The sequence below is a fragment of the Pleurodeles waltl genome, chromosome 10 (assembly GCF_031143425.1).
Source record: "Pleurodeles waltl isolate 20211129_DDA chromosome 10, aPleWal1.hap1.20221129, whole genome shotgun sequence".
NCBI lineage: Eukaryota > Metazoa > Chordata > Amphibia > Caudata > Salamandridae > Pleurodeles > Pleurodeles waltl.
In genome coordinates this window covers 136,942,321-136,967,460 of record NC_090449.1, presented here as the reverse complement: position 1 = coordinate 136,967,460, position 25,140 = coordinate 136,942,321, and the positions used below count along the sequence as shown (strand labels likewise).

The window sequence follows — 25,140 nt, the reverse complement described above, 5'->3', positions numbered from 1 at the left end:
GCCAACCACAAACCGGAGATACTTCCTGTGCGACTTGAGTATCGGGATATGAAAGTAAGCATCCTGCAAGTCGACAGACACCATCCAATCTCCATCGTTCAGCGCCAAAAGCACCTGAGCTAGGGTCGGCATCTTGAACTTTTCCTGTTTGAGGAACCAATTCAAGATCCTCAGGTCCAGGATTGGCCTCAATCGACCATCTTTCTTGGGGATCAGGAAGTATCTCGAGTAACAACCCTGACCCCTCTCCTGCTCTGGAACCAACTCCACCGCACCCTTTAAAAGGAGGACTTGAACCTCCTGTTCTAGTAACAGGAGGTGTTCTTCTGAACAGTAGGAGGGACGGGGTGGGATGGGGGGTGGAAACTCCCGAAAGGGAAGGGCATAGCCTTTTCTCACAATGCTGGTAACCCAGGAGTCCGATGTTATGACCTCCCACTTGTGGAGAAAATTCAGTAGCCTCCCCCCCCTACAGGAGTGGAGTGAGAAGGAATTGGCGGAAGCCTAAGGCTGCTTCCCATGCTGCACCCCTGATGAGGATGAGGCAGAGTGCTGCTGAGTGGCTCCCCTGGTACGGACCCTTCCCCTCCCTCTGAAAGATCTAAAGGAGATAGCAGAGGTGGGTTGCTGGAAATTTCCTTGAAAGGAGGAGGAGGAACCATGACCAAATCCTCGAAACCTCCTAAAAAAATCTGGAGGAAGCAGATGAAGAAGAGGCTTGCAAGCCCAACGACTTGGCAGTGGCCCTACTCTCCTTGAACCTTTCTAAGGCCGAATCCGCCTTGGCGCCGAAAAGCTTGTCACCATCAAAAGGAAGGTCCAAGAGAGTCGATTGCACACCAGAGGAAAAACCAGAGCTACGAAGCCAGGCCTGCCTCCTCGTAGCCACAGCAGTGCCCATTGCTCTAGCAACCGAGTCAGATGTATCCAACCCAGATTGAATAACCTGGATTGCTGCTGCCTGAGCATCTGAGACCAGGGTCAATAATTCTTGAGGAACCTCTGTGTGCGTCGATTTAATCTCGTCCATCAGGGCGTAAATGTATCTCCCTAAAATGCATGTAGCATTGGTGGACTTTAAAGCCATACTACATGACGAGAAGACCTTCTTCGACGACATGTCCATCTTTTTAGAGTCTCTATCCGAGGGCACAGATGGAAAGGACCCAGGAGCTGATCGAGCTGAGCACGAAGCCTGAACCACCAGGCTTTCAGGTGTTGGATGCCTGGAAAGAAAGCCTGGATCAGCCGGTGCCACCCGATACCTCCGAGCCACAGATCTATTCACAGCCGAATAAGGCACCGGCTTCTTCCAGACTTCAATAATGGGGTCCAGTAGTGCCTCATTGAAAGGCAAAAGTGGCTCTGCAGATGTAGAGGCAGGATGCAACACTTCTGTCAAGATATTAGGCTTGGTCTCAGTCACTGGCAAAGGGAGGTCCAGAAAGTCAGCCGCCTTTCTAATGACTGAATGAAAAGAGGCTGCCTCCTCAGTGTACTCCCCAGGTGATGACAAGTCCCATTCAGGAGAGGTGTCCAGGCCACTAGCAGTGTCCAAGCCATGGAGACCCTCACGAGAGTCCTCAATCTCCCCTTCCTCCAAAGCTTGTCTCCGGTATTCCTGTTCTTCAAGGAGGCGAAGAGCAAGCCTCCTCGAATGCAGTCTCTCCTCTAACCTCGGCGTCGACATGGCGTCAGCGGACATCGAAGCCTGACGCCGATCTTCGGATCCGTCAGACGCCGGATCTAAAGGCACCATGGTTTTCTCCGGCGCCGAACGTGGAGCAGGACGAAGCGAAGACTGTTCCGGAGTCGGAGGAGGTCGAGTCGGCGTCGCTGGCTGAGATGCCGAAGCCGCAGAGGCCGAAGCCACAGGAGCCGATTTCGGCGCCGAGCCCACGTTTCCCAGGGGAAGAAAGGGCATAAAGGGTGCTGGTCGAAGTGGAGCTGGAGCACCCATGTTAAAGGCCAAAGGGCCTGAAGGACCAGCCGGTCCACCACCTGGAGCCATCTGTTGGAAGATGGAGAACATCGCATTCAAGAATGCGGTACTATCAGTTCCAGGGTCCGGGAAAGCCGGGTACTGAGGTGCCTGGTTCGAAGGCGACATCGACACTGGTCTCGACGTCTGCATAGACGGAGAAAACACCTGAGGCTGTGGAACCTCGAACACTGAAGGAGGATTATCCGATGACCTGGGCGAAGTCGGAGAAACCGGAGAAGGTAACGGCGTCGTCGGCTGGGGAGAGACAGTGGGACTAACTTCCCAAGTCTTCCGACGTCGAGTCAAAGGTGACCTCGATCGAGACCTCTCCCTGCTCGACCAGCGCCGAGATTCTCGACGGCGCCAGGAGTCCCGATGACGCTGATGTGACTTCGGTGACGACTACTTTCGGTGACGTCTTTTCTCCTTCTTCTTCGATTTTGCAAGAAAAAGTTTGGACTCACGTTCTTTCCGGGCCTTCGGACTCATGTGTTGACAAGAATCGCACTTGTCAACATCGTGGTCGGAACTCAGACACCACAAACAATCAGAATGTGGGTCCGTTACTGACATTTTGCCTCCACACTCTCGGCAGGGCTTGAATCCGGACTTTCTTTGCGACATTGTAATGTCTCAAAGTAAAAAAATAACCAAAAACACACTGTAACTGTCGAACAGCAACAGTAGCTCCCTCGAAGATAACCGTTTCGAATGGCACGGAAAAAAGGGAACTGACGTCGGCGAGAACCTCTCATTGCCTGAATGACGTCAGACGGCGTCGCATGGGCAATTGTGACATCCTTGTTGACGTGCAGAAGCTAGGAAGAAGATTTCCGTCGAATGCTGGCGCAGTGGGAGTAGTCAATAGGTGAGGAATCCACAGGTAGTTGTATCCATCAGAAATGTTGATTTAGTAAACATATGTATATAATACATATTCGTAAGGGCTTTAAGCCAGCCCCTTCCTCAGTTGATTTATTATTGTCATTTGTTCCCCCACCCATTGCTGCATTAGGCAGTAGGTCAGCCCTCTTTAGCCATTAGCTAACTTCACTGGCAGTGGTGTCATTCTTCCCCTTCACAAGGAGCACATCCACACAAAGTAGATCCATTAAGTGGTGCCAACGGACTAAAAGGACAATGTGTTCATTTTGATTTTATACAATGTTTTTTTTCTTTTTTTAATTTTTGACAAGCGCCCAGCAGTTCCTTTCTTTAAGTTTTTGCAAAAACCGTGACAAATTCTGCATTAACTCAATGAAAAGACTGGAAGGCAACTGACGAATTACCTTTGCCAGTGCTTGTTTAACACGGCCTCCTGACCAAAGAGCTTTGCAAAATAGATTTTTTTTTTTTTTTTTTTGGGTGAAATGATCCGACGCTTTCCTATGTTACTAATCACGACAGCACGTAGAGAGTTCCTTATAGTATGGAGTAAGCATAGTCTGGGCAAAGGTGATGCATTGTGCTACCTCCAACTACATCCCGCTACCCTAGTACATCTTTTCCCATTTGTAATCCATGATCTTTTATGATGTGAAGTGCTAAAATGTTTCAGTCCTCTTGATGGGACCTGGTAAGGGAAAAGTAATTGTGCTCAATGGAACACAAGTCTCTGCAAATTATTCTTTGGTGCAAACTAACATTTTAGATTAGTTGCAAGGATGACTAGCTTCTAGCTAGAGGGAGCTATCCTTCAATGGTTCTTCTTAGGGGGCTAGGTTGATGTAATGCTACCTATCTGTTTTTCACTCACCATCTTCAAAAAATATATATACAGATAAAAGCTCTCCTGCTTGAAGATGTATTCCAAGATTACTTTAAAAGTTTGCAGAAGTGTGAACAAACTGATTACAATCCCCAATGTAAGTAAAGAACAAAATACATCCCTACTTTCCTACTCATCTACCCTTGTGTCCTGGCAGAAGTATAAAAGCTCACTGCAAGAAGAGGGGTTAAGAATGTGAAAGGCTTTTTCCTCTGCCTGTTGGGAGGTCACCAGTCCTCAAGCCAGACCACAAACTCTGCCCTGTGTTTTAATCCCATAGCAATATTATGCTGATATCCGCGCGAACCACCAGGCTTCCAGGCCTTAGGTTTTTTCCAGCTATGCTATTTTCGCCGCATTTGCTTTACTAGATTTCCTAAAGATATATATTTTTAATAATTTTCTTCCCACTTTCGAAGATTAATGCAAGGTAAAGAATCTTTCCCAATTCATAGTTTTCCCATGGTGTCTTGCCATGGAATTTTATTTTGCAACCAGTTCAATAGATATTTACAGTCTTAATAGTTAAAATTCAGAGCTGGCGTTGTGCCATGCCAAAAACACAACATAGATCGTGGCTGGTGTTGCAGCTTGGAAAGCATGTTGGAGGTGCATCCAGTTTGGTCTGGGCTTGCAGGCATAGTGGTAGCACGTTTGTAATGCTACAGGCGGTTCTGCGTGCATGATGCACAAAGAATGGAAAAACACCCAGCTATGCCCATGCCTGGGCCACGCTGGTCAGTGGTACTACCTTGAAGGCAGGGTGGGTAAACCATTTGGATCTGACGGCAAACATTTGCAGGATTCTTTAGTAGGTGTGGAGTACTCTTTGATCACACTTTCAATACCTGGAGGCGGTCTGGTTGCAAGAGAGGAGGGAGTTTAAGATCTCAAATGCAGTATTCCTTGCTTTGTTTTAATTGCACCATGCCACTTTGATAATTTGTGTGGCTGTTTTTTTTGCTTGTGTAGTGCTAAATGTTCTGGATGAACTTGTCAACTCTGCAAGCAGTTAGCAACTCTAACGAGCTCAGATCCGTTCAATGGATTTTAACTGCTAAAAAGAAAATATTCTCGAAACATTGAGTTTAGACTGCAAACAAAAGTACCAACTCCCAAGCAAAGTAATGCAGAAATCCTTTCAGTGTCTTGCCTTCAGATGGGAGGATGCACTTTTGAGGGATTAGAGAATTTTCTTTGTGGGCCGTTTGTAACTACGTTTCTTTTTCGAAGCACCTGGGTTTGTCAGAGGAGATTTTGAAGGCGACAGTGCGGTCTTGAGCACATTACTAAACTAGGAAAACTTTCTGATAGGACAATGTTTAAATGTAAAAAATATTTTACAGTTACAGTAAACATTACACAGAATGTCTTTGTCGGCGATGGTTTAGTTTCCCGTTATTCCGAGCAGCCGAATTGTAGTGTAGTTAGGCTACCCTCTCTGGCCACTAATATTTGTGGCTTAGGGCGGAAGTTGGCTGCCGCACCCACTTCCAATCTCCTGCTTGCTCAATACCGGGAATAGCCCTGGTCCTCTCTCCAGTTCCAGCAGCATTTCTCTCCTCATTTCCCCTATTGCAGCAATGTTGGACTGCGGCTTTTCACCACAACTTGGTGCTTACACCAAGTAACTTAGGTGGAACGTCCGTGCGTAAGGTGATCATCAATATATATATATATATATATATATATATATATATATATATATATATATATATATATATATATATATATATATATATATATATATATATATATATATATATATGCAAACGTTTGTAAGTTTATGAAACCTTGCATGGCACCCTGCTGTGAGTAACCGAAAAATGGAGTTTCTGACTGTTCCACGTCTGCTGATTCTTCCCAAACTTTAGCAATTTTGTGGACTGACAATTTCCTAAACATTCATTCTTACCGACACAGGTTGAATGCAATTTACATTATTTTGCATTGATTGACACTTCTTAGTCAGAAGCTTAATCCTGGCCTCAGTTCTAGTGACTTTGATGCTAAGATGTGGAACCCCTGGTACATCCTAGACTACATTGATAGTTGTTTTTTGACCATCATTCTGGACCACTCGCCCATCATATGCATTCCAGTTACCATGCACCCCCCTATAAGGCTCCATTTTAATTCTGAAAAACCAGCTCACCAAACTGAGTCCACAGCACATCCCGTGATTGTGTACTTATGTGCTTGGTAATAGACTCATGAGTTCGACAGACTTCTAAAGGGAGGAGGATTACTAATAAATGAACGCTGGGATGTGGGTACCCTCTTGGGCCTCTCCATGCCTCACTCAGACTGATAATACAAGACTGTTTGTTAAACTGAGCATCTGCTCTTGCGCGTTCCCCAAAGAGATGGGATCCCTGTGGGCTGGAACAGGTACGTGGGTACATGCTTCTCCACGGACCTCTTTTATCCGAAAACTGTTTTGCACTTCAAAGGTTTAGACTGCATCCCAGGTAGGTGACTCATCCACAAGGCCAGTAAAGGTGACAGCCTGAAGTCATTGAAGATCCCCCACTGAAAGGTTATCTAGAATGGCTTCTGTAGGTTACTTCACCTGGAGGAATTGCAGAAGGAGGATGTTAAATTTTCCCTGCCGTGTGTGCCTGTATGATGTCTAATAAGAGGATAAAGACTTCCTTTCTAGTTTGTGGTAAGGAGTAACGGCCTATTGAAAAATGGCAAAGTCTGGCAACATTCAGCATTAAGTAAGCAAGCGAAATTAAGCAGGTAAGGGGTTTGGCAAACTAGAGTTGGTGCCAGAGGTTTAGGAGGTGATGTAAAAGTGTTCTATTGGTTGATATTTCACATCCTGCTGTGAATCAAACGTTAAGGTATCGAGTAATTGATGATTGTGTGCTATGTAAAACAATATAACACTTGCTCTATTAAACATTTAGCAGACTCCTGTTAGAGTAACACATCTTGCTTCTGATAGTTAACCTTTGACTCTGATCGTATTGAGAGCGAATAGCATCTCATACGAAAACACTAGCTTTTATAATTCATTGTCAAACAGCAAGTCTTCACAGAACCTAGAAGTGTTCCCAGAGCTGGAACTTTTGGATTTCTGCTGTTTTGGATCTAAATCCACATCTTCTAACACTCTGCCAAACTTATTGTCCTTGTTTTTAAGTTTGAGAACATATTGCATTTTCTGTAATCATTAGTGACAAGCGCTCATTAAGTTGCTGTGCTCTGTCACAAGGTAGTACATGATCCTGCAAGTTGAGAATTATAGAGGATGACTGCCTGTTCTATTGAGTTACCATCTTAAGTAAGCAGACAATAGGTCAGCATTCACCCTATAGACCTTTCGGTGTACATTGCAGATCCCATCTAACCCTGTTCATAGTCCGATTTCTGCAGTGTGTAGTCCTTGATAAATCCTCTTTTGGAATCAAAGGTTCTGGTTGATGCTTTGCCAAGTGGGTCCTTTTATTGGAGCGGTTTGTGAATTTCTACAGATGTTTCGTGTATGTATAATTATATGGTAACACTTTATGCTTGTGCTCTATGTAGTTTGTCCCAATTGTAATTATTTAGCAGCAATTACATTTCTATTGGGAACCTTTTACATTACATACATGGAGGCATATGGCTAGCTAATTCGGGCGGAGTTAACATGATTTGCGGAAATATTAGTTTAGGTTTTGATTATGTCTACGAAGTGATATGACTGGCAGAGTTTAACGCAACCTAGGGCACTATCTAATTACTAAATAAAAGATCTTTAAAGGCACTTGAGGTACATTTTTTAAAAATATGTTGGTCTACTTATTCTTCTGGCCTTTAAAATGGCAGCAGAGGTCTTTAATGCAGTTTTTAATTCTAGAGGGAGATCCTAAGTGTTTAATAGTAGGAGTTTGAGTTATGGGGGCCTAGATGGTAGAATGGCTCGAACTTGTAGGCATCAAATGGGACTTAGGTGTTGCTACAAGGTTGTAATTTGTAGGTCTTCAGATCTGAATTTGTGTGTAGTGTGAGGAAGAATATGAATTAGCTGTGGGCCAAACTATCTGCTGCTTTAAATACAAGCGCTGGTAGATGTAAATGGACCTGTCTTTGATAAAGATGATGATGATGATGGACATGTTTGTGAATTTATCTCTCCAAGGGCCTGGTCGGACAGAGGACGACACTGGAGACGATCGCACTCGACACCGGGATGACCGGCTCATGTCTGGACGTTTGGAACGGGACCAGGAAAAATTACTAAGGTAACTGATGGCGTGGGAAACGTTTGCTAGACCTTTTGGGTTGAAACCTTAATGTTTAAAGAAAAATCTTAGCTCCATGATCTGTTAATGCACATGATTTCTATATTTAGTTAAGTCTTTTAAACCAATTGGCATACCCTCATTTTTATGTTAGCGTTGAACCATGGCATTCCCAAATCTGTTTTCATAAGCTCTTGCAAAACATTTATACATGCTTCACAATTTCTATTGTTTGTGATCAAACCCACTGAGCTGTCATATTCACATCTCTCCTTCCACAGATAAAGCTCTGGCCTCTCTCAATTTCTGTTTGTGATAAAATCCATTGAGCTGTCAGATTCGCATCTTTCCTTCCACATGAATAGCGCTCTGTCCTCACACCTATGGACATTTTGCTCCGTTAGCCCTTTTTTTTTTTTCTTGACGGTCTGAAAGTCAACATTCTGTGCTCCTGGTGACACCGTTTGTTAAGCTGAAATTGTTATTGGTGATGGAAATAAGATTTGGTTCCTAAATAGTTGAAGAATTTTAGACCATTTTAATTTCCGAATACAACTGGGGCTCCAATAAGGACTCGTGTGCATTGCAGCACCATTGGTGTGAGCTAAATGGTAAATTGATCCCTTTGAAAATTTCTATACAAGTGCGAATCCGAGTTACTAAATACTACACACCATGCCCCAGCATGTGGGCATGCATACCTGATAGAGACCTCTAGTTGCAGATTCCGTACCTTTGAATTTCCCCAAGCGTCAGACTGGATCCAGAGAGTTTTTCTTTGAGCAGTACCCCTGCTCGCTCTTGGGTGGTGTCGGTTGACTCCACGGGCGTCGTTGGCATCACGGTCGTATATAGGTGCCACCCCAGCGTGCCGATGTTGGTTCTTTTCTTTCCAAGCCAGCCTACACCCAGATCCGGACAAGAGCTATCCCATTAATTTTTTGACTAACTGACATTTTGTTGAATTAGTTTTTGAGTTTTGATGCATCAAGGGATGTCCCGTAAGACCGTATTCAAGCCCTGCGACTCCTGTCACCGCATGATGTCGGTGACGGATCCTCACCTCGTATGCCTCTGGTGTTTGGAGCGCGACCACAACCCGAAGTCATGCTCAGAGTATCAGCCATGACCCCGAAAACTTTGAGGGAGGGGTCCCTGAATGCTCATGGCGGCCCGACACTCGACTCCGCATCTGGTCTCCTGACCTTCCTCTCAAATGGGACCGGGAATGATGCGGAGTCACCACCAATCTTCTTCGTCCAAGTCATCTGGACATTCGGGTAAGAAGAAGAAGAAGAAGTTGAAGGAGAAACGTTCTTAGACTGCGCCCTGTCGCTCGCACGACGCGGGAAGAGCGTTTATGCTGTAGTCCTCCATCTTCTGAGCATCAGTCTGGGTATGCTCTGTGCCTCCCAAAATTTATGGGAGCCGAGACTACCCCATCCCAATTAAAGGAGTGCTATGAGGCCATGCGCCTCGTATTTGGGCAATCCGACCCATCCTCGGCACCTTCCGGCCCAGGAGAGTGGGTGAGGGCCCCCTCGAGTTCAAAGTCGGCGACTTCGGTCCCGACTCTGGAGGGCACCTCAGGATCCGCTTCTGGATCCGTCCCAACGCTGGTCATGCTAACGCAACCTACCCCAGTGTCTGGTCAGATGACGACGCCCTCAGCGCCGATTGGGCCCACAATCAAAGTCTACCACAAACTCATTCCTGACGAGCCGTAAGGACGTCGCTCAATGCTGATTTCAGTTTTCCATGGGCTCTGCTGTGCCCAGGGTTGATCCTGAACCCTATTACTATGGGTATGGATACGGAGATAGTGTAGAGTGTTCGCTGGACCCTTTAGAAGACCAGCTTGAACCTGAGCTGGATTGGGTACAGGATTTGGGGGTTGGAAACATACCAGGACACTGGCATGTTCTCTCCCTGTACTGTGGCTACAGAGGAGGGAGCGTCTTATTCTATGGTGGTGAGAAGGCCGGCTGAGGTTTTGAACCTCGAACTTCCTTCTGTGGAGGTCAGGCCTAACCTGCTGATCGAAGTGCTTCAGCCTGGGGCTTCCAACTCCGAACTCCTTCTTCCCTTCAATGAAGCACTTATGGATGTCCTACTGGGGACCTGGTCCAAACCCAGCACAGGGACTCCTGTGAATAGGACGATTGCCCGCCACCATCCGCCTGGACCGAAGGACCCAAATTTCCTTACCCTACACCTGAGAGCTTCGTCATCCTGGCCTCTTCATCCTCTGGCACATTCCCTACCACTCCCCAGGACAAAAAGACTGGACAACTTAGGGAAGAAGATGTTTTCTTCTTCCAGTCTAGTGCTGCGGCCTGTGAATACCACATGCCTTTTGGGCCACTGTTCCCATACTCTCTGGGATACGGTTGCGCAAGTGCTGCCCCAAGTTCCAGAAGAGGCCCGGAACATTCTCGCCCAAGCCATCACAGACGGGAGAGACGCAGCCAAGTTCATGATCTGTTGTGGACTGGATACAACCTACTCATTAGGCAGATCGGTTGCATCGACTGTGGCACTGAGGCGCCACGCCTGCTTGAGGACGTATGGCTTTTCGGGTGATGTCCAGCAGTCTTTGATGACATGCCCTTTGATGGCACTCGTCTCTTCAGAGACAAGGCGGAGTCAGCGCTCGAGCGCTTTAAGGATTCCCGGGCCACGGCTTGGTCCCTTGGCCTCCCAGCCGCTCCTCAACCCCCCATAGTCCTCCTCTCGTTCCTTTCGTGGCTACGGAAGGGGCACCCAAAGGCATCCATTTCCACCAGGCCACTGACCCATTCATGCTGCACAGCCCCTTCGCAGACCTAGTCTCGGGATCTAGTGAGTTTGTGGATCAGGGAGTCGCCGGTCTGCCCAGTCCACCCCCACCCCTTCCTCTACCTCAAAACCTTCCTAGTCCATTGGGACATCCGGGACCAGGTGGCGGCAGAATTCGCCCCACTGGGAATCCATTACTACGGACAGGTGGGTTCTACAGATCGTCCGAAGGGGCTACTCCCTCCCCTTCGAGACTTCTCCAGCCACACCACCCTCATTAGATCACCTGTCAGAGGATCATTTGGCATTCCTCCGTGAGGAAGTCCAGGCTCTCCAGCCAGGACCAGGGTCCCTGAGCCAGAAGTAGGTCGTGGTTGCTAGTCCTGCTACTGTCTGGTGCCCAAAAAGTACAAGTGTCTTCGCCCTATCTTAGACCTCGGGTCCCTCGATCTCTTCCTCAAGAAGGAGAATGTCAAGATGTTAACCGTGTCTCAGGTCCTTTCTTCCCTGGAGTCTGGATGGTTGCATTGGACTTGCAGGATGGCTATTTCCATATTCCTGTACTGTGGGCCCACAGGCGTTACCTATGATTCGTGGTAGGTCACGAGCACTTTCAGTTCACCTTGCTCCTCTTTGGCCTTACCAGTGCCCCTTGGGTGTTCACAAAAGTGATGGTAGCTCATCTGTGCAGGTTAGGGTTCCCAGTCTTCCCATACCTCGACGACTGGCTGTTGAAGGCGGACACGCCCCAGAAAGTTGTCTCCCACCTTCAGATTACAATGAACCTCCTGCATTTGCTAGGGTTCACTATCAACGTGCTGAAGTCACACCGGACTCCCTCTCAGATGCTCCCTTTCATCTGAGCTGTTCTAGACACACTGCAGTTTCGGGCTTATCCTCCCAAAAAGCGAGTCCAGGATATTCAGGGTATGAGAACAATGTTTCAGCCTCCATCCTGGATTTCGGTAAGAATGACTATGGGGCTGCTGGGCCTCATGGCCTCCTGAATCCTGCTGGTCCAACATGCCAGATGGCAAATGCGGGCTCTGCAGTGGAACCTGAAGTTCCAGTGGGCACAGCATCAGGGGAATCTCTCCGACATGGTTCAGATCTCAGAGGGAACTGAGAAAGACCTGCAGTGGTGGTTGTCGAATCCAGATTGGGTCAATGGCAGATCCCTCTCTCTTCACCCAACCAGATCTCACAGTAGTGACGGATCCATCACTCCAGGGATGGGGTGGCCACATGGGAGAGGCTGAGATCAAAGGTCTCTGGTCTCCAGCGGAGTCCGGGCTCCACATCAACCTTTTGGAGCTCCGGGCGATCCGACTTGCATTGAAAGCAGTCCTTCCCTTTCTCAAAGGGAAAGTGGTGCAGGTGTTCACAGACACCACTGCCATATGGTATTGCAACAAGCAGAGCGGAGTGGGCACATGGACCCTTTGTCGAGAGGATCTTCGCTTCTGGACATGACTGGAACGCCAGGGCATTTCCCTGGTGGTTGAACATCTGGCGGGCTCCCTGAACACCAGAGCAGACGATCTCAGCCGTTGATGCGTAGTCGATCACGAATGGCGTCTCCATCCGGAGGTGGCGCTAGGTCTCTTTCAGCAGTGGGGCGAGCCTTGGTTAGATCTGTTCCCCTTCGCAGAGAACGCACAATGTCAGCTGTTTTGCACTTTGGAGTTTCCAAGGTGGCACTCGCTTGGCGACACTTTTAGTCACAAGTGGAACTCTGGTATCATGTACGCCTTCCCACCAATACCACTTCTACCCAGAGTTCTGAAGATGATCAGGCAAGACCAAGCCCATGTAATCGTGGTAGCTCTGGACTGGGCACGAAGAGTCTGGTATCCCGAGTTCTTGAGCTTGGCCTACGATTTTCTGATCAGACTGCCCCTTCAGGAGGATCTTCTGTCACAGCAGCAGGGGACGGTTAGCCACCCGAACCTATCCAGTCTCTGCCTCCTTGCGTGGAGACTGAGCGGCGACAGTTGACGGCTTTTGACCTTACACCAGAAGTCTGTAATGTCATCTTGGCAGCCAGGCATCCCTCCACAAAAACGGTATTCGCCTGTCGTTGGAAGAAATCTGTGGCATGGTGTATCAACAAATCTGTTGATCCCCTCTCTGCACTTCTCTCAGAGGCTCTCCTCTTTATTCTCTCTCGTGCCCGGCAGGGCTTTACTCTGGGCACCCTCAAGGGATATTTGTCTGCCATCTCTGCCTTCTTAAGGCTACCAGACCAACCTTCTCTTTTCAAATCTCCCATTGTTGGGAGGTTTCTTAAAGGCCTCAATCATATGTTTCCTCCCGTCCCGTTCATCATGCCCCGTGGGATTTGAACTTGGTCCTCACATAGCTCATGTGCGCCCCTTTCGAGCCACTCCCCAACTGTCCTTTAAGGCTCTTAACCCTTAAAACAGCTTTCTTGATTGCCATCACCTCTGCTTGCAGAGTAAGTGAGCTTCAGGCTCTTTCTTCGAAGCCTCTATTCCTAGCAGTGCATCCTGACAAAGTGGTGCTTCGTACCAGGGGTTCCTTTTTCCCCCCAAAGTGGTAACGCCTTTTCACATAGGCCAACCTATCAACTTGCCTACTTTTTACACCCCCACATCTCTCCCATGAGGAGGAGAGACTCCACCGCCTGGATCCAAAAAGAGCGTTGGCATTCTATCTAGATTGTACCAAAGATTTCCGGGTGGAGGATCAACTCTTTGTGGGATATGTCGGTGCGAAGAAAGGAAAGGCAGTGCAGAAGAGGACCATCTCACAATGGGTAGTCCTCTGCATCAAGATGTGCTATGCTTTGGCAAAAAAGCAACCCCCTGAGGGTTTTTGCACTCATTCTACCTGAGCAACTGCTGCTATCACAGCGTTAGCATGCAGAGTTCCAGTTCTGGATATCTTTCAGGCCACAACGTGGGCGTCCTTCCATACGTTCACCAAGCACGACTGCCTGGACAGTCAGGACCGCAGGAACAACTATTTTGGCTGTTCGGTCCTGCAGGATTTTTTGGTGTGATCTTAGTTCGCAGCCCACCACTGGGGATGGTATTGCTCGGGTATCTATTGAAAGGTAAGGAATCTGCACCCAGAAGTCTATATCGGAAGTACAAGTTACTTACCTTCGGTAACTATATATCTGGTAGAGACATATTCTAATTGCAGATTCCTTACTGTCCCGCCCATTCTCCCCACACTGCGAACTGATTTCTAGGGACAGATTCTTCCCTCTAAGGGCCCTAGTTTTGGAACACCATTCTGTGTTCTTCATGGCTCTGCGCTACTGGGGTGGTGCCTATATACGACTGTGACATCATCACGGCGACCACGACGCCAATGATGCCCACGGAGTCGACTGACTCCACTTAACTGCGCACAGGAGTACTGCTCGAAGAAAATTACTCCGATTCAGTCTGACTCCAGGGGAAATTCAAAGGTAAGGAATCGGCAACTAGAATGTCTCTGCCAGATATATTGTTACCGAAGGTAAGTAACTTGTACAAGACCCATGCTTTATTTAAAAAAAACACTGGCTTAATTTATAAATGTAATTGCAGTCGTAATTGATATACTGCCAACAAACTTGTAATATACCTAAGTACCAACAGCAAAATATCCTCATGCTGCCTCCTATTTACTTAAAGCTCTTCAACCCTATTAAACTCTTGTCTACAATGTAGCCCTCAAAGTGAAAAGCCACAGAGTTAGATTCATGCTACAGGACATTGCCATTGATAGAATCTGTGTCTTTTAAATACCTAGAATCTAGCTTTGGGGGGGAGGGAGGCGGGGGGTAATATAACTAAATACTTGTTTTAAATGTTTTTATTTTATTTATTTAATATTCCCAACCAGTGCGGTCATTAAATTAGTAACAGTAGAGTAGCTTTGTTTTAGATTGGAGTTGAATTGCTGTCATGAATTCAAATGTTCGACGATGGGCCGTGTATTCACTCTTTACATGGGGATTCTCCTGCCATCACCATGTGCGTGTGAATTTAGTTAATTCATCCGATGCACATTGTTTGCTTTCTGTCCTGATGCAGAGTCCAGGAAAAAAACTTTCTTACCTTGTTTCCTTTATGTGAAAAACATGTAATTCGCCTAAATTTTGTTGTTTTTAGAAAGGTCCCAAAGTTGTTGGAAACTGATAGATCTCATGAGACACTTGATCAGGCTCTAAGCACATACAACAATGGCGCTAAATGTGTCCCCTTTTTGTTTCTCTTTATTTAGAGAAAGCAAAGAACTGGCTGATTTTGCACGTCTTCACCCTGCTGGCTGTACCGCAAGCGGTTTGAACTCCAACCTGATGGTGACAGGTGGACATTCTCTAACTGGTGCAGGGCGCTGGCCTGTCGACCCAGCCTCTCACCTGGCAGGTCCCCATTGGCTACCCAGGACAGGTAGTCCGTCCATGTGGTTAGCTGGCCACCCGTATGGTAAGCAGCAGCGTGTTAGCTGCATTACAATCTTAATACGTGACTTCAGGGGCACATACATGGTCTGATAGAAACTTGTGGTTGTAAATGGATGTGATTCAACTGTTATAAAGTCAATATTTGCATGTTTGTAGATAATATTAGTTAGGGAGATGCCTCTCAATAAATGGACGTCTTTTGGTTGATCCTGAATCAGTTTTGTAGGTTTATTGTCAATAAGATGGCACGCTATAGCTAACCAGTTTTCATTCTCCTTTAATGGAACGGTACTTGTAAATAATTAAGTAGCTAATGGGAAAGCCACCTAAAATTAACTACTGGTTATTAGAAGGGGTCCAACCTCTGGCTCCTAGCTGAGGTACTTGATGGCTGCTAAGCCAAGTACACATAGGTTCTAAAATTGACTGATGAAATATAGAAGGCATCAGATTTCTTTACTCAATTATTCTGGCACACCAGTTGTCAGGTGGATGAACAGTATTTGATGGGGCACGTTGAGATACGTTTTGGGTTCTGAAATTGGATTGTAATGAATACGTAAAAGAGTGGGTTTAGAGTCTTAGTCACCCATATATGCAAACCTGTTAGTGGAAGAAAATACATTTATTGGGTTCAAGAAACTGGCCCGTGATTTGGCAAACCATTGATTTTAGTTTGTAGTTTTCTTCCAGATAGTTATGCTCCTCGGTGGGTGATGACTGTCAGAATCCTAACAAAGTTAGCCCAAAATAAACTAAATTTCATCAAAGCATGATTTGGATTGTTTGACTCCAAAGGAGTGACTAGGTTTAGGCCATGTTATCAAGCTACATGCAGCTTTGTATGTCAGAAGGATTTATTGTGGATATAACGTTCACACAATCAGTAGTCGGTCAATCCATTAATATCAAACATTTTTTTTTAAGATCTCGAGATGGAAGTTAATGGGCGAATGTGGTTTTTCTTTCTAGGTTTGACCCCACCTTCCTTGCATCAAGGGATGGCACCAGGGTTTACGTCCAGCATGACCGGCTCGCTCCCTTCGGCCTACCAGTTTATCAGAGATCCTCAATCTGGGCAGTTCATGGTGATCCCAACGGAGCACATGCCACACTTTGGTAAATATGACACAGATATTCAAGTCAGAAATGGTACCAGCAAGCCTTTCATCTTCCCTCTGGAAAGTTTCTTGTAAGCAGACAAAATGTAATGCACCATAGCCTGAAATAGGTTTATCCGAATTCTTGATACTCATGCTTTGTATTTCTGAAGAATGCCAGTTCGATGGCATCTGTCGCTGTAGATACGCATGTTCTGCAATAGCTCGCCATCTGGTGTTGGGCCGGAGTGTTACAAGTTGTTTTTGTTCGAAGAAGTCTTTCGAGTCACGGGACCGAGTGACTCCTCCTTTTGTCTCCATTGCGCATGGGCGTCGACTCCATCTTCGATTGTTTTTTTTCCGCCATCGGGTTCGGACGTGTTCCTGTCGCTCCGAGTTTCGGACCGGAAAATTAGCTAATTTCGGAAGATTTTCGTCAGTATTGTTGCGTTCGGGATCGGCGTACTTAGATTCCACACCGCATCGAAGATCGAAGAGCTCCGGTGCCCTTCGGGGTAGTTTTTCGATCCCCCGTCGGGGCCTGGTCGGCCCGACCGCGTGCTGAAGAACGCCGATGGAACGGACCCCGTTCCGTTTCTGCCCCAAATGCCACAATAAATACCCCTACACAGACCAACACTTGGTCTGCAACCTGTGCCTGTCACCTGAGCACAGCGAAGACACCTGCGAGGCCTGTCGTGCGTTCCGGTCCCGAAAAACACTCCGAGACCGTCGAGCCAGAAGACTTCAGATGGCGTCCGCACCGACAGCCCAACGGGAGTTCGAGGAACAGGAAGAGGAAGGTACCTTCTCGATCCAAGACTCAGACTCCGAAGGATTCGACGATTCACAAACCGTGAGTAAGACGTCGAAAACCACACAGAGAAACATTTACAAGGCCCAGGGGACGCCACTGCCATCCGGCCATGGCTCCACCCATAAATTCGGTGACCGACCGTCGGCACCGAAAAAGGCCCAAACAGTGCCGAGGTCGTCCGACTCCGGTCGAGACACCGGCACGCAGCCTTCTCGGGACCGAGAAAGTGCTGGAGACAAGCCTCGACACCGAGATGCCGGTGTGGACACGGCTCGACGCCGAGACAGCGTCACCGAAACAGATCGACGCCGAGAGGTTTCGGCCCCGAAAAAGAAAAAAGTCACCTCGGAGCCGAAAAAACACGCAGACAGGGTTTCGATGCCGAAACAAACTGCAAGCGACCCAGCTTCAGGCTCTTATACAGAAGAGCACTCGCTAACCTCCCAAATGCAAAAGCATAGGTTTGAGGAAGAGCTACAAGCAACTGATGTGGACCATACGCAAAAGCGTATCTTCATACAGCAGGGGACAGGAAAAATAAGCACCCTTCCCCCCATTAGGAGAAAGAGAAGGTTGGAGTTCCAGACTGAACAGACACCACAACCAAAAGTGGTGAAAAGAGTTACCCCACCACCCTCTCCTCCGCCCGTGATTAACGTCTCACCAGCACAAACTCCATCACACTCCCCAGCTCACACCACCATGAGCCAGGGTGACCAAGATCAGGACGCATGGGACCTATACGACGCCCCAGTGTCAGATAACAGTCCGGAGGCATACCCTACAAAGCCATCTCCACCAGAAGACAGCACCGCGTATTCTCAAGTGGTGGCTAGAGCAGCACAATTTCACAACGTAAGCCTCCACTCAGAACAGGTCGAGGATGATTTTTTATTCAACACACTCTCCTCCACCCACAGCTCATACCAAAGCCTGCCTATGCTCCCTGGTATGCTCCGGCACGCAAAAGACATCTTTAAGGAGCCGGTCAAAAGTAGGGCAATCACACCAAGGGTGGAAAAAAAGTATAAGGCGCCTCCTACAGACCCGGTTTTCATCACTACACAGCTGCCACCAGACTCTGTCGTTGTAGGAGCAGCTAGGAAAAGGGACAACTCTCACACATCTGGAGATGCACCACCCCCAGATAAAGAAAGCCGCAAGTTCGATGCAGCTGGTAAAAGAGTCGCAGCACAAGCTGCAAACCAGTGGCGCATCGCGAACTCCCAGGCACTACTTGCGCGCTATGACAGAGCCCACTGGGATGAGATGCAACATCTCATTGAACATCTGCCCAAGGACTTACAAAATAGGGCAAAACAAGTGGTTGAGGAGGGACAGACCATTTCCAACAACCAGATCCGCTCCTCCATGGACGCTGCAGATACAGCTGCACGGACAATTAATACATCTGTAACTATCAGAAGGCATGCATGGCTCCGAACGTCTGGATTTAAACCAGAGATTCAACAAGCAGTTCTCAATATGCCTTTTAATGAAAAAGAGCTGTTCGGTCCAGAAGTGGACACAGCGATTGAGAAACTCAAAAAAGATACGGACACTGCCAAAGCCATGGGCGCACTCTACTCCCCGCAGAGCAGAGGGAATTACAGCACATTCCGTAAAACGCCCTTTCGAGGGGGGTTTCGGGGTCAAAGCACACAAGCCAGCACCTCACAAGCAACACCGTCCAGTTACCAGGGACAGTATAGAGGAGGTTTTCGGGGACAATATAGAGGAGGGCAATTCCCTAGAAATAGAGGAAGATTTCAGAGCCCCAAAACCCCTACTACTAAACAGTGACTCACATGTCACTCACCCCCTCCACACAACACCAGTGGGGGGAGGAATAGGTCATTATTACAAAGCATGGGAGGAAATCACTACAGACACTTGGGTTCTAGCAATTATCCAACATGGTTATTGCATAGAATTTCTACAATTCCCTCCAAACATACCACCAAAAGCACAAAATTTAACAACACACCATTCCAATCTCCTGGAGATAGAAGTGCAGGCGCTATTGCAAAAGAATGCAATCGAATTAGTGCCAAACACACAAATAAACACAGGAGTTTACTCACTGTACTTTCTGATACCAAAGAAGGACAAAACGCTGAGACCAATCCTAGACCTCAGAGTAGTGAACACTTTCATCAAATCAGACCACTTCCACATGGTCACACTACAAGAAGTATTGCCATTGCTAAAACGACACGACTACATGGCAACTTTAGACCTCAAGGATGCTTATTTCCATATACCAATACACCCATCGCACAGGAAATACCTAAGGTTTGTATTCAAAGGAATACATTACCAATTCAAGGTACTGCCTTTCGGATTAACAACCGCACCAAGAGTCTTTACCAAATGTCTAGCGGTAGTCGCTGCACACATAAGAAGGCAGCAAATACATGTGTTCCCATATTTGGACGACTGGCTAATCAAGGCCCATTCGTTCATAGAGTGCTCAAATCACACAAATCAGATCATACAAACCCTCTTCAAACTCGGGTTCACCGTCAACTTTACAAAATCCAACATTCTGCCGCGCAAGGTACAACAATACCTAGGGGCCATAATAGACACATCAAAGGGAGTAGCCACTCCAAGTCCACAAAGAATTCTAAATTTCAACACCATCATACAACGCATGTATCCAACACAAAAGATACAAGCAAAGATGGTATTACAACTCCTAGGCATGATGTCTTCATGCATAGCCATTGTCCCAAACGCAAGACTGCACATGAGGCCCTTACAACAATGCCTAGCATCACAGTGGTCTCAAGCACAGGGTCACCTTCTAGATCTGGTGTTAATAGACCGCCAAACTTACCTCTCGCTTCTGTGGTGGAACAACATAAATTTAAACAAAGGGCGGCCTTTCCAAGACCCAGTGCCACAATACGTAATAACAACAGATGCTTCCATGACAGGGTGGGGAGCACACCTCGATCAACACAGCATACAAGGACAATGGAACGTACATCAAACAAAACTGCATATCAATCACCTAGAACTTCTAGCAGTTTTTCAGGCACTAAAAGCTTTCCAACCAATAATAGTTCACAAATACATTCTCGTCAAAACAGACAACATGACAACAATGTATTATCTAAACAAGCAGGGGGGGACGCACTCCACGCAGTTAAGCCTGCTAGCACAAAAGATTTGGCGTTGGGCAATTCACAACCAAATTCGCCTAATAGCACAATTTATACCAGGGATCCAAAATCAACTCGCAGACAATCTCTCTCGAGATCACCAACAGGTCCACGAATGGGAAATTCACCCCCAAATTCTGAACACTTATTTCAAACTCTGGGGAACACCTCAGATAGACTTGTTTGCGACAAAGGAGAACGCAAAATGCCAAAACATAGCATCCAGATACCCACACGAACAATCCCAAGGCAATGCCCTATGGATGAATTGGTCAGGGATATTTGCTTACGCTTTTCCTCCTCTCCCTCTCCTTCCTTACCTGGTAAACAAACTCAGTCAAAGCAAACTCAAACTCATATTAATAGCACCAACTTGGGCAAGGCAACCCTGGTACACAACGCTGCTAGACCTATCAGTGGTACCCTGCATCAAATTGCCAAACAGGCCAGATCTGTTGACACAGCACAACCAAAAGATCAGACACCCAGATCCAGCATCGCTGAATCTAGCAATCTGGCTCCTGAAATCCTAGAATTCGGGCACTTACAACTTACCCAAGAATGTATGGAAGTCATAAAACAAGCCAGAAGGCCATCCACCAGGCACTGCTATGCAAGTAAATGGAAGAGGTTTGTTTGCTACTGCCATATTAATCAAATACAACCATTACACACAACTCCAGAACATGTAGTGGGTTACTTGCTTCACTTACAAAAATCTAACCTAGCTTTCTCTTCCATTAAAATACACCTTGCAGCAATATCTGCATACCTGCAGACTACCTATTCAACTTCCCTATATATGATACCAGTCATTAAAGCATTCATGGAGGGCCTTAGGAGAACTATACCACCAAGAACACCACCTGTTCCTTCATGGAACCTAAATGTTGTCCTAACTAGACTTATGGGGCCACCTTTTGAACCCATGCACTCCTGCGACATACAGTTCCTAACCTGGAAGGTGGCATTTCTCATCGCCATTACTTCCCTAAGAAGAGTAAGCGAGATTCAGGCGTTTACAATACAGGAACCTTTTATACAACTACACAAAAATAAAGTCGTCCTAAGGACCAATCCTAAATTTTTGCCAAAGGTTATTTCACCGTTCCATCTAAATCAAACAGTGGAACTTCCAGTGTTTTTTCCACAGCCAGATACCGTAGCTCAAAGGGCACTACATACATTAGATGTCAAAAGAGCATTGATGTATTACATTGACAGAACAAAAAACATCAGAAAGACTAAACAATTATTTATTGCATTTCAAAAACCTCATGCAGGAAACCCAATATCAAAACAAGGTATAGCCAGATGGATAGTCAAATGCATCCAAATCTGCTACCTTAAAGCTAAACGACAGCTGCCCATTACACCAAGGGCACACTCAACCAGAAAGAAAGGTGCTACCATGGCCTTTCTAGGAAACATCCCAATGCAAGAAATATGTAAGGCAGCCACATGGTCTACGCCTCACACATTCACCAAGCACTACTGTGTAGACGTGTTATCCGCACAACAAGCCACAGTAGGTCAAGCCGTATTAAGAACATTATTTCAGACTACTTCCACTCCTACAGGCTGATCCACCGCTTTTGGGGAAATAACTGCTTACTAGTCTATGCAGAACATGCGTATCTACAGCGACAGATGCCATCGAACTGAAAATGTCACTTACCCAGTGTACATCTGTTCGTGGCATCGGTCGCAGTAGATTCGCATGTGCCCACCCGCCTCCCCGGGAGCCTGTAGCAGTTTGGAAGTTACCTGCAATTATTTATATATGTATCATCTCAACCTTAAATAGGTGCATACTTAGTCACTCCATTGCATGGGCACTATTACTACAATTCAACTCCTACCTCACCCTCTGCGGGGAAAACAATCGAAGATGGAGTCGACGCCCATGCGCAATGGAGACAAAAGGAGGAGTCACTCGGTCCCGTGACTCGAAAGACTTCTTCGAACAAAAACAACTTGTAACACTCCGGCCCACCACCAGATGGCGAGCTATTGCAGAACATGCAAATCTACTGCGACCGATGCCACGAACAGATGTACACTGGGTAAGTGACATTTTCATTACTCAACATTGTTGTTCAAAGCTCCTGGTTACACATCACAGCGTGTTAACCTCATGTTCCTTACGTCAATGTTGCCAGTATATAACCACCTAGATACTGTACCATATTTTACTATACAATACTCGACACATCAAACAAAGAACTGGCTATGGCAACCATGATTTTTAGATCTCCCGAAAGCAAGACTCATCGTCTACCCAGACAGTATCACTAAGGGGTCAGCAGCGGGTTAACTGAACCAACCCACTGTGAAAGAAATTATGTAGTTGTCTGTCACTGCCCAGCCATATAAAGTGCAATGTGTCTACATAATATTGTGTTTGTGCAGCCTTAAATCCAAAGCCTCACTTTTGTTTTATTTTCGGGTTATAAAATGTAAGTATTTGTACTTCCTCAGCATATTTTCAGTTGGACGGATCAAAACTGCACGCTTTGGACAAAATGAACGTACAAATTTAGCTGCTGTATGGGGTATGAATAGTGCACTGTTGTTAACAATATATGAAATGTTGAATTGGTAGTAAAGTCATGGGGAGACTTTTCTTGAAGTAAGTGTAGGACTGCATGATACGAACCAGAGTATGGTCTTACTTTCTTAAACCCAAGAAGCATTATTTATACCAGAGTAAAAGCTGCCTAGATTCCAACATATTTAAATCAGCAATACCCACTTACTGTCGGTCTCAAATTTGGTTGGGCACAACGGTGGACTCTTCTCTGCCTATCTTTAATCTTTTTTTTTTTTAAACTGTGGAATCCCGCCATTGCCTTCATGTATGAGTTAATCGAACTTTTCTCCGAACTTCATCCATCCTGTTCATGCAGGCAGGTGCAGTACGCTAGTACAGTGGCTAATGCCTAGAGTTTTCGCTGTGGCCAGTTAGTTTCAATTCTTGCCTCGTGCCAACCACTCTAGATTCATACTGCCTCTTTTTAGAGCACTTTCTTTTGCTTTCTGGTTACCGAACACATTTTTTTTCATTTAGTGAGCAGCAGCTGCTTTCCACAAACGTTTTTATTGCGGTTCCTTCTCATTTAGTGATTTTAGTGAATAGGGGATATGCAACGTATTGTAAGGCTCGAGGGTAGGGTGAACAGAACACGCAGATATTAGGAATGAAGAATGACATTTTCAGGCGCAATGGGGGGCATCTCTTTCACAGGGAATTAATTCTATATACTGGAGATAAAAGAAAGGAAGGGATGGTTGTAGCGACTGTTATGGCGACAGCCCTGTGTCACTCAAATTTTTGTTTCCAAATTTGGATTTTGGCCATTGTAGTGACAGCCTAAGCATTTCATGTCCGTGTAATATGAGTTTTTTGGGGGGAGGGAGGGGTTTCCCTTGTTGGCAGAAATGGAGGAGCCACAGGCAGGACTTAAGGGTTGGGGACCTTGCATGGTAGGCATGGCAGTGGGAATACAGGGGAGCGATGGTTGAGTTGGTCGGATAGCAAAGACTGGGATGGCAAAAATTAATGTTTGGATGATGGATGGGGGACTGTTTATTGTTGGGGCGAGGCTTAAAGGTGGGGGGGTCAGGAATTTTTATTGTATCGGTGGGGTGTTTTGATAAATGTTTGTAAATAAAAGTTTCGAGGTCTGCATACCAGTCCTAGGAAAGCAGCCTTTTGCTCTCAAAAACTGGTCTGGTTATTTCGCGCATTGGTTTTCCCGGTGGTGGCACCTGAAGGATGTCCGTCCTTGGGGTGCTTCGGACTGGTTGTGCAACCCCGGCCACAAAACAAAGGTCATTGGTAGGTTTGGACTTGGGGCAGGGTTTAGTGACAGTGTCGCTGTCCCCTGGGGATTGTCCATTTTTAGCACATGTTGTCCTGGAGGTAGGCTGCTAAGTGTTTTTGCCCCCACCCTCCTTACCTAGATTCTGCAGTTGGTCAGGGGTTGGGCTTGTTTTGTTAAGGTAGGTAGGCAGACTTTCGTTCGTTGTCACTTAGGACAGGTTGCAGAAGGGAAGGAGCTCAAGTCAGGCCAGGAAGGCTTTTGGAGGTCTTGATGGATAGGCATGGCAGAAGGAATACATGGCAGCAATGGTTGGGTTGAGTCGGAAAGAGCGAATGAAAGAAGGTTATGGCAAGGAATGAATGTTTGGATGATGGATGGGGGACTATTTATTGTTGGGGGCGAGGCTGAAGGGTGAGGGGGATTAGGAATTTTTATTGTATTGGTGAGGCGGGGTTTTGATAAAAATATCTAATTGAAGGTTTCGAAGTCTGCCTATCTGTCCTAATAAAGCAGCCTTTTGAGCTCAAAAGCTGATCTGGTTATTTTACACTTTCCCGCCCGAAGGACAGATGGAAATCCAGGGACTTGCCCATCACAGCACAGAGGTCAACACAGAATGCACTGCCTCTACGAAAAAAGTAATTCTATTCACAAATAAATTAGCTTGAAGTACAACAACACTTAAAGTCTAAGTACTACTTTAAATTTCAATATATTCTCTTCCTTATACATGTATAACTTCTCCATATACTTATGTATCTATATATTTGTTACTTTACTTCTACTACAGAAGAAAACTTTGACTCTATCCAGTGCACTACTGTCTCACCCTATACCTCTCTCAGTATATTCTCTGCCTGTACTCAGACTTATCCCAAACCTCATTCTACTACTATGATCTAAAAAATAACCCTTTGTAGACTCTTGCCTTCTCTATCCCTCCTTGGATCCCCCAAACCTCACTTATCTACTATGCTCTCCCAAACAACACTTTCTAAATTCTTCACTAATGTATCCCTCTTTTGACTCATCCCA

The 25,140-nt window shown here is 46.3% G+C and overlaps 1 protein-coding gene across 7 annotated transcripts in view; it reads left to right on the top strand.

The window, feature by feature from the left end:
• The window catches only part of TNRC18 (trinucleotide repeat containing 18), a 206,777-nt gene that overhangs the window by 67,501 nt on the left and 114,136 nt on the right, over positions 1–25,140 (top strand). For all 7 annotated transcript variants that reach the window (XM_069209985.1, XM_069209990.1, XM_069209991.1 and 4 more), the window contains exons 6-8: positions 7,885–7,987; positions 15,008–15,213; positions 16,164–16,310. In XM_069209985.1, the coding sequence (XP_069066086.1) occupies positions 7,885–7,987; positions 15,008–15,213; positions 16,164–16,310 (456 nt within the window). The remainder of the gene's footprint in view (positions 1–7,884; positions 7,988–15,007; positions 15,214–16,163; positions 16,311–25,140) is intronic.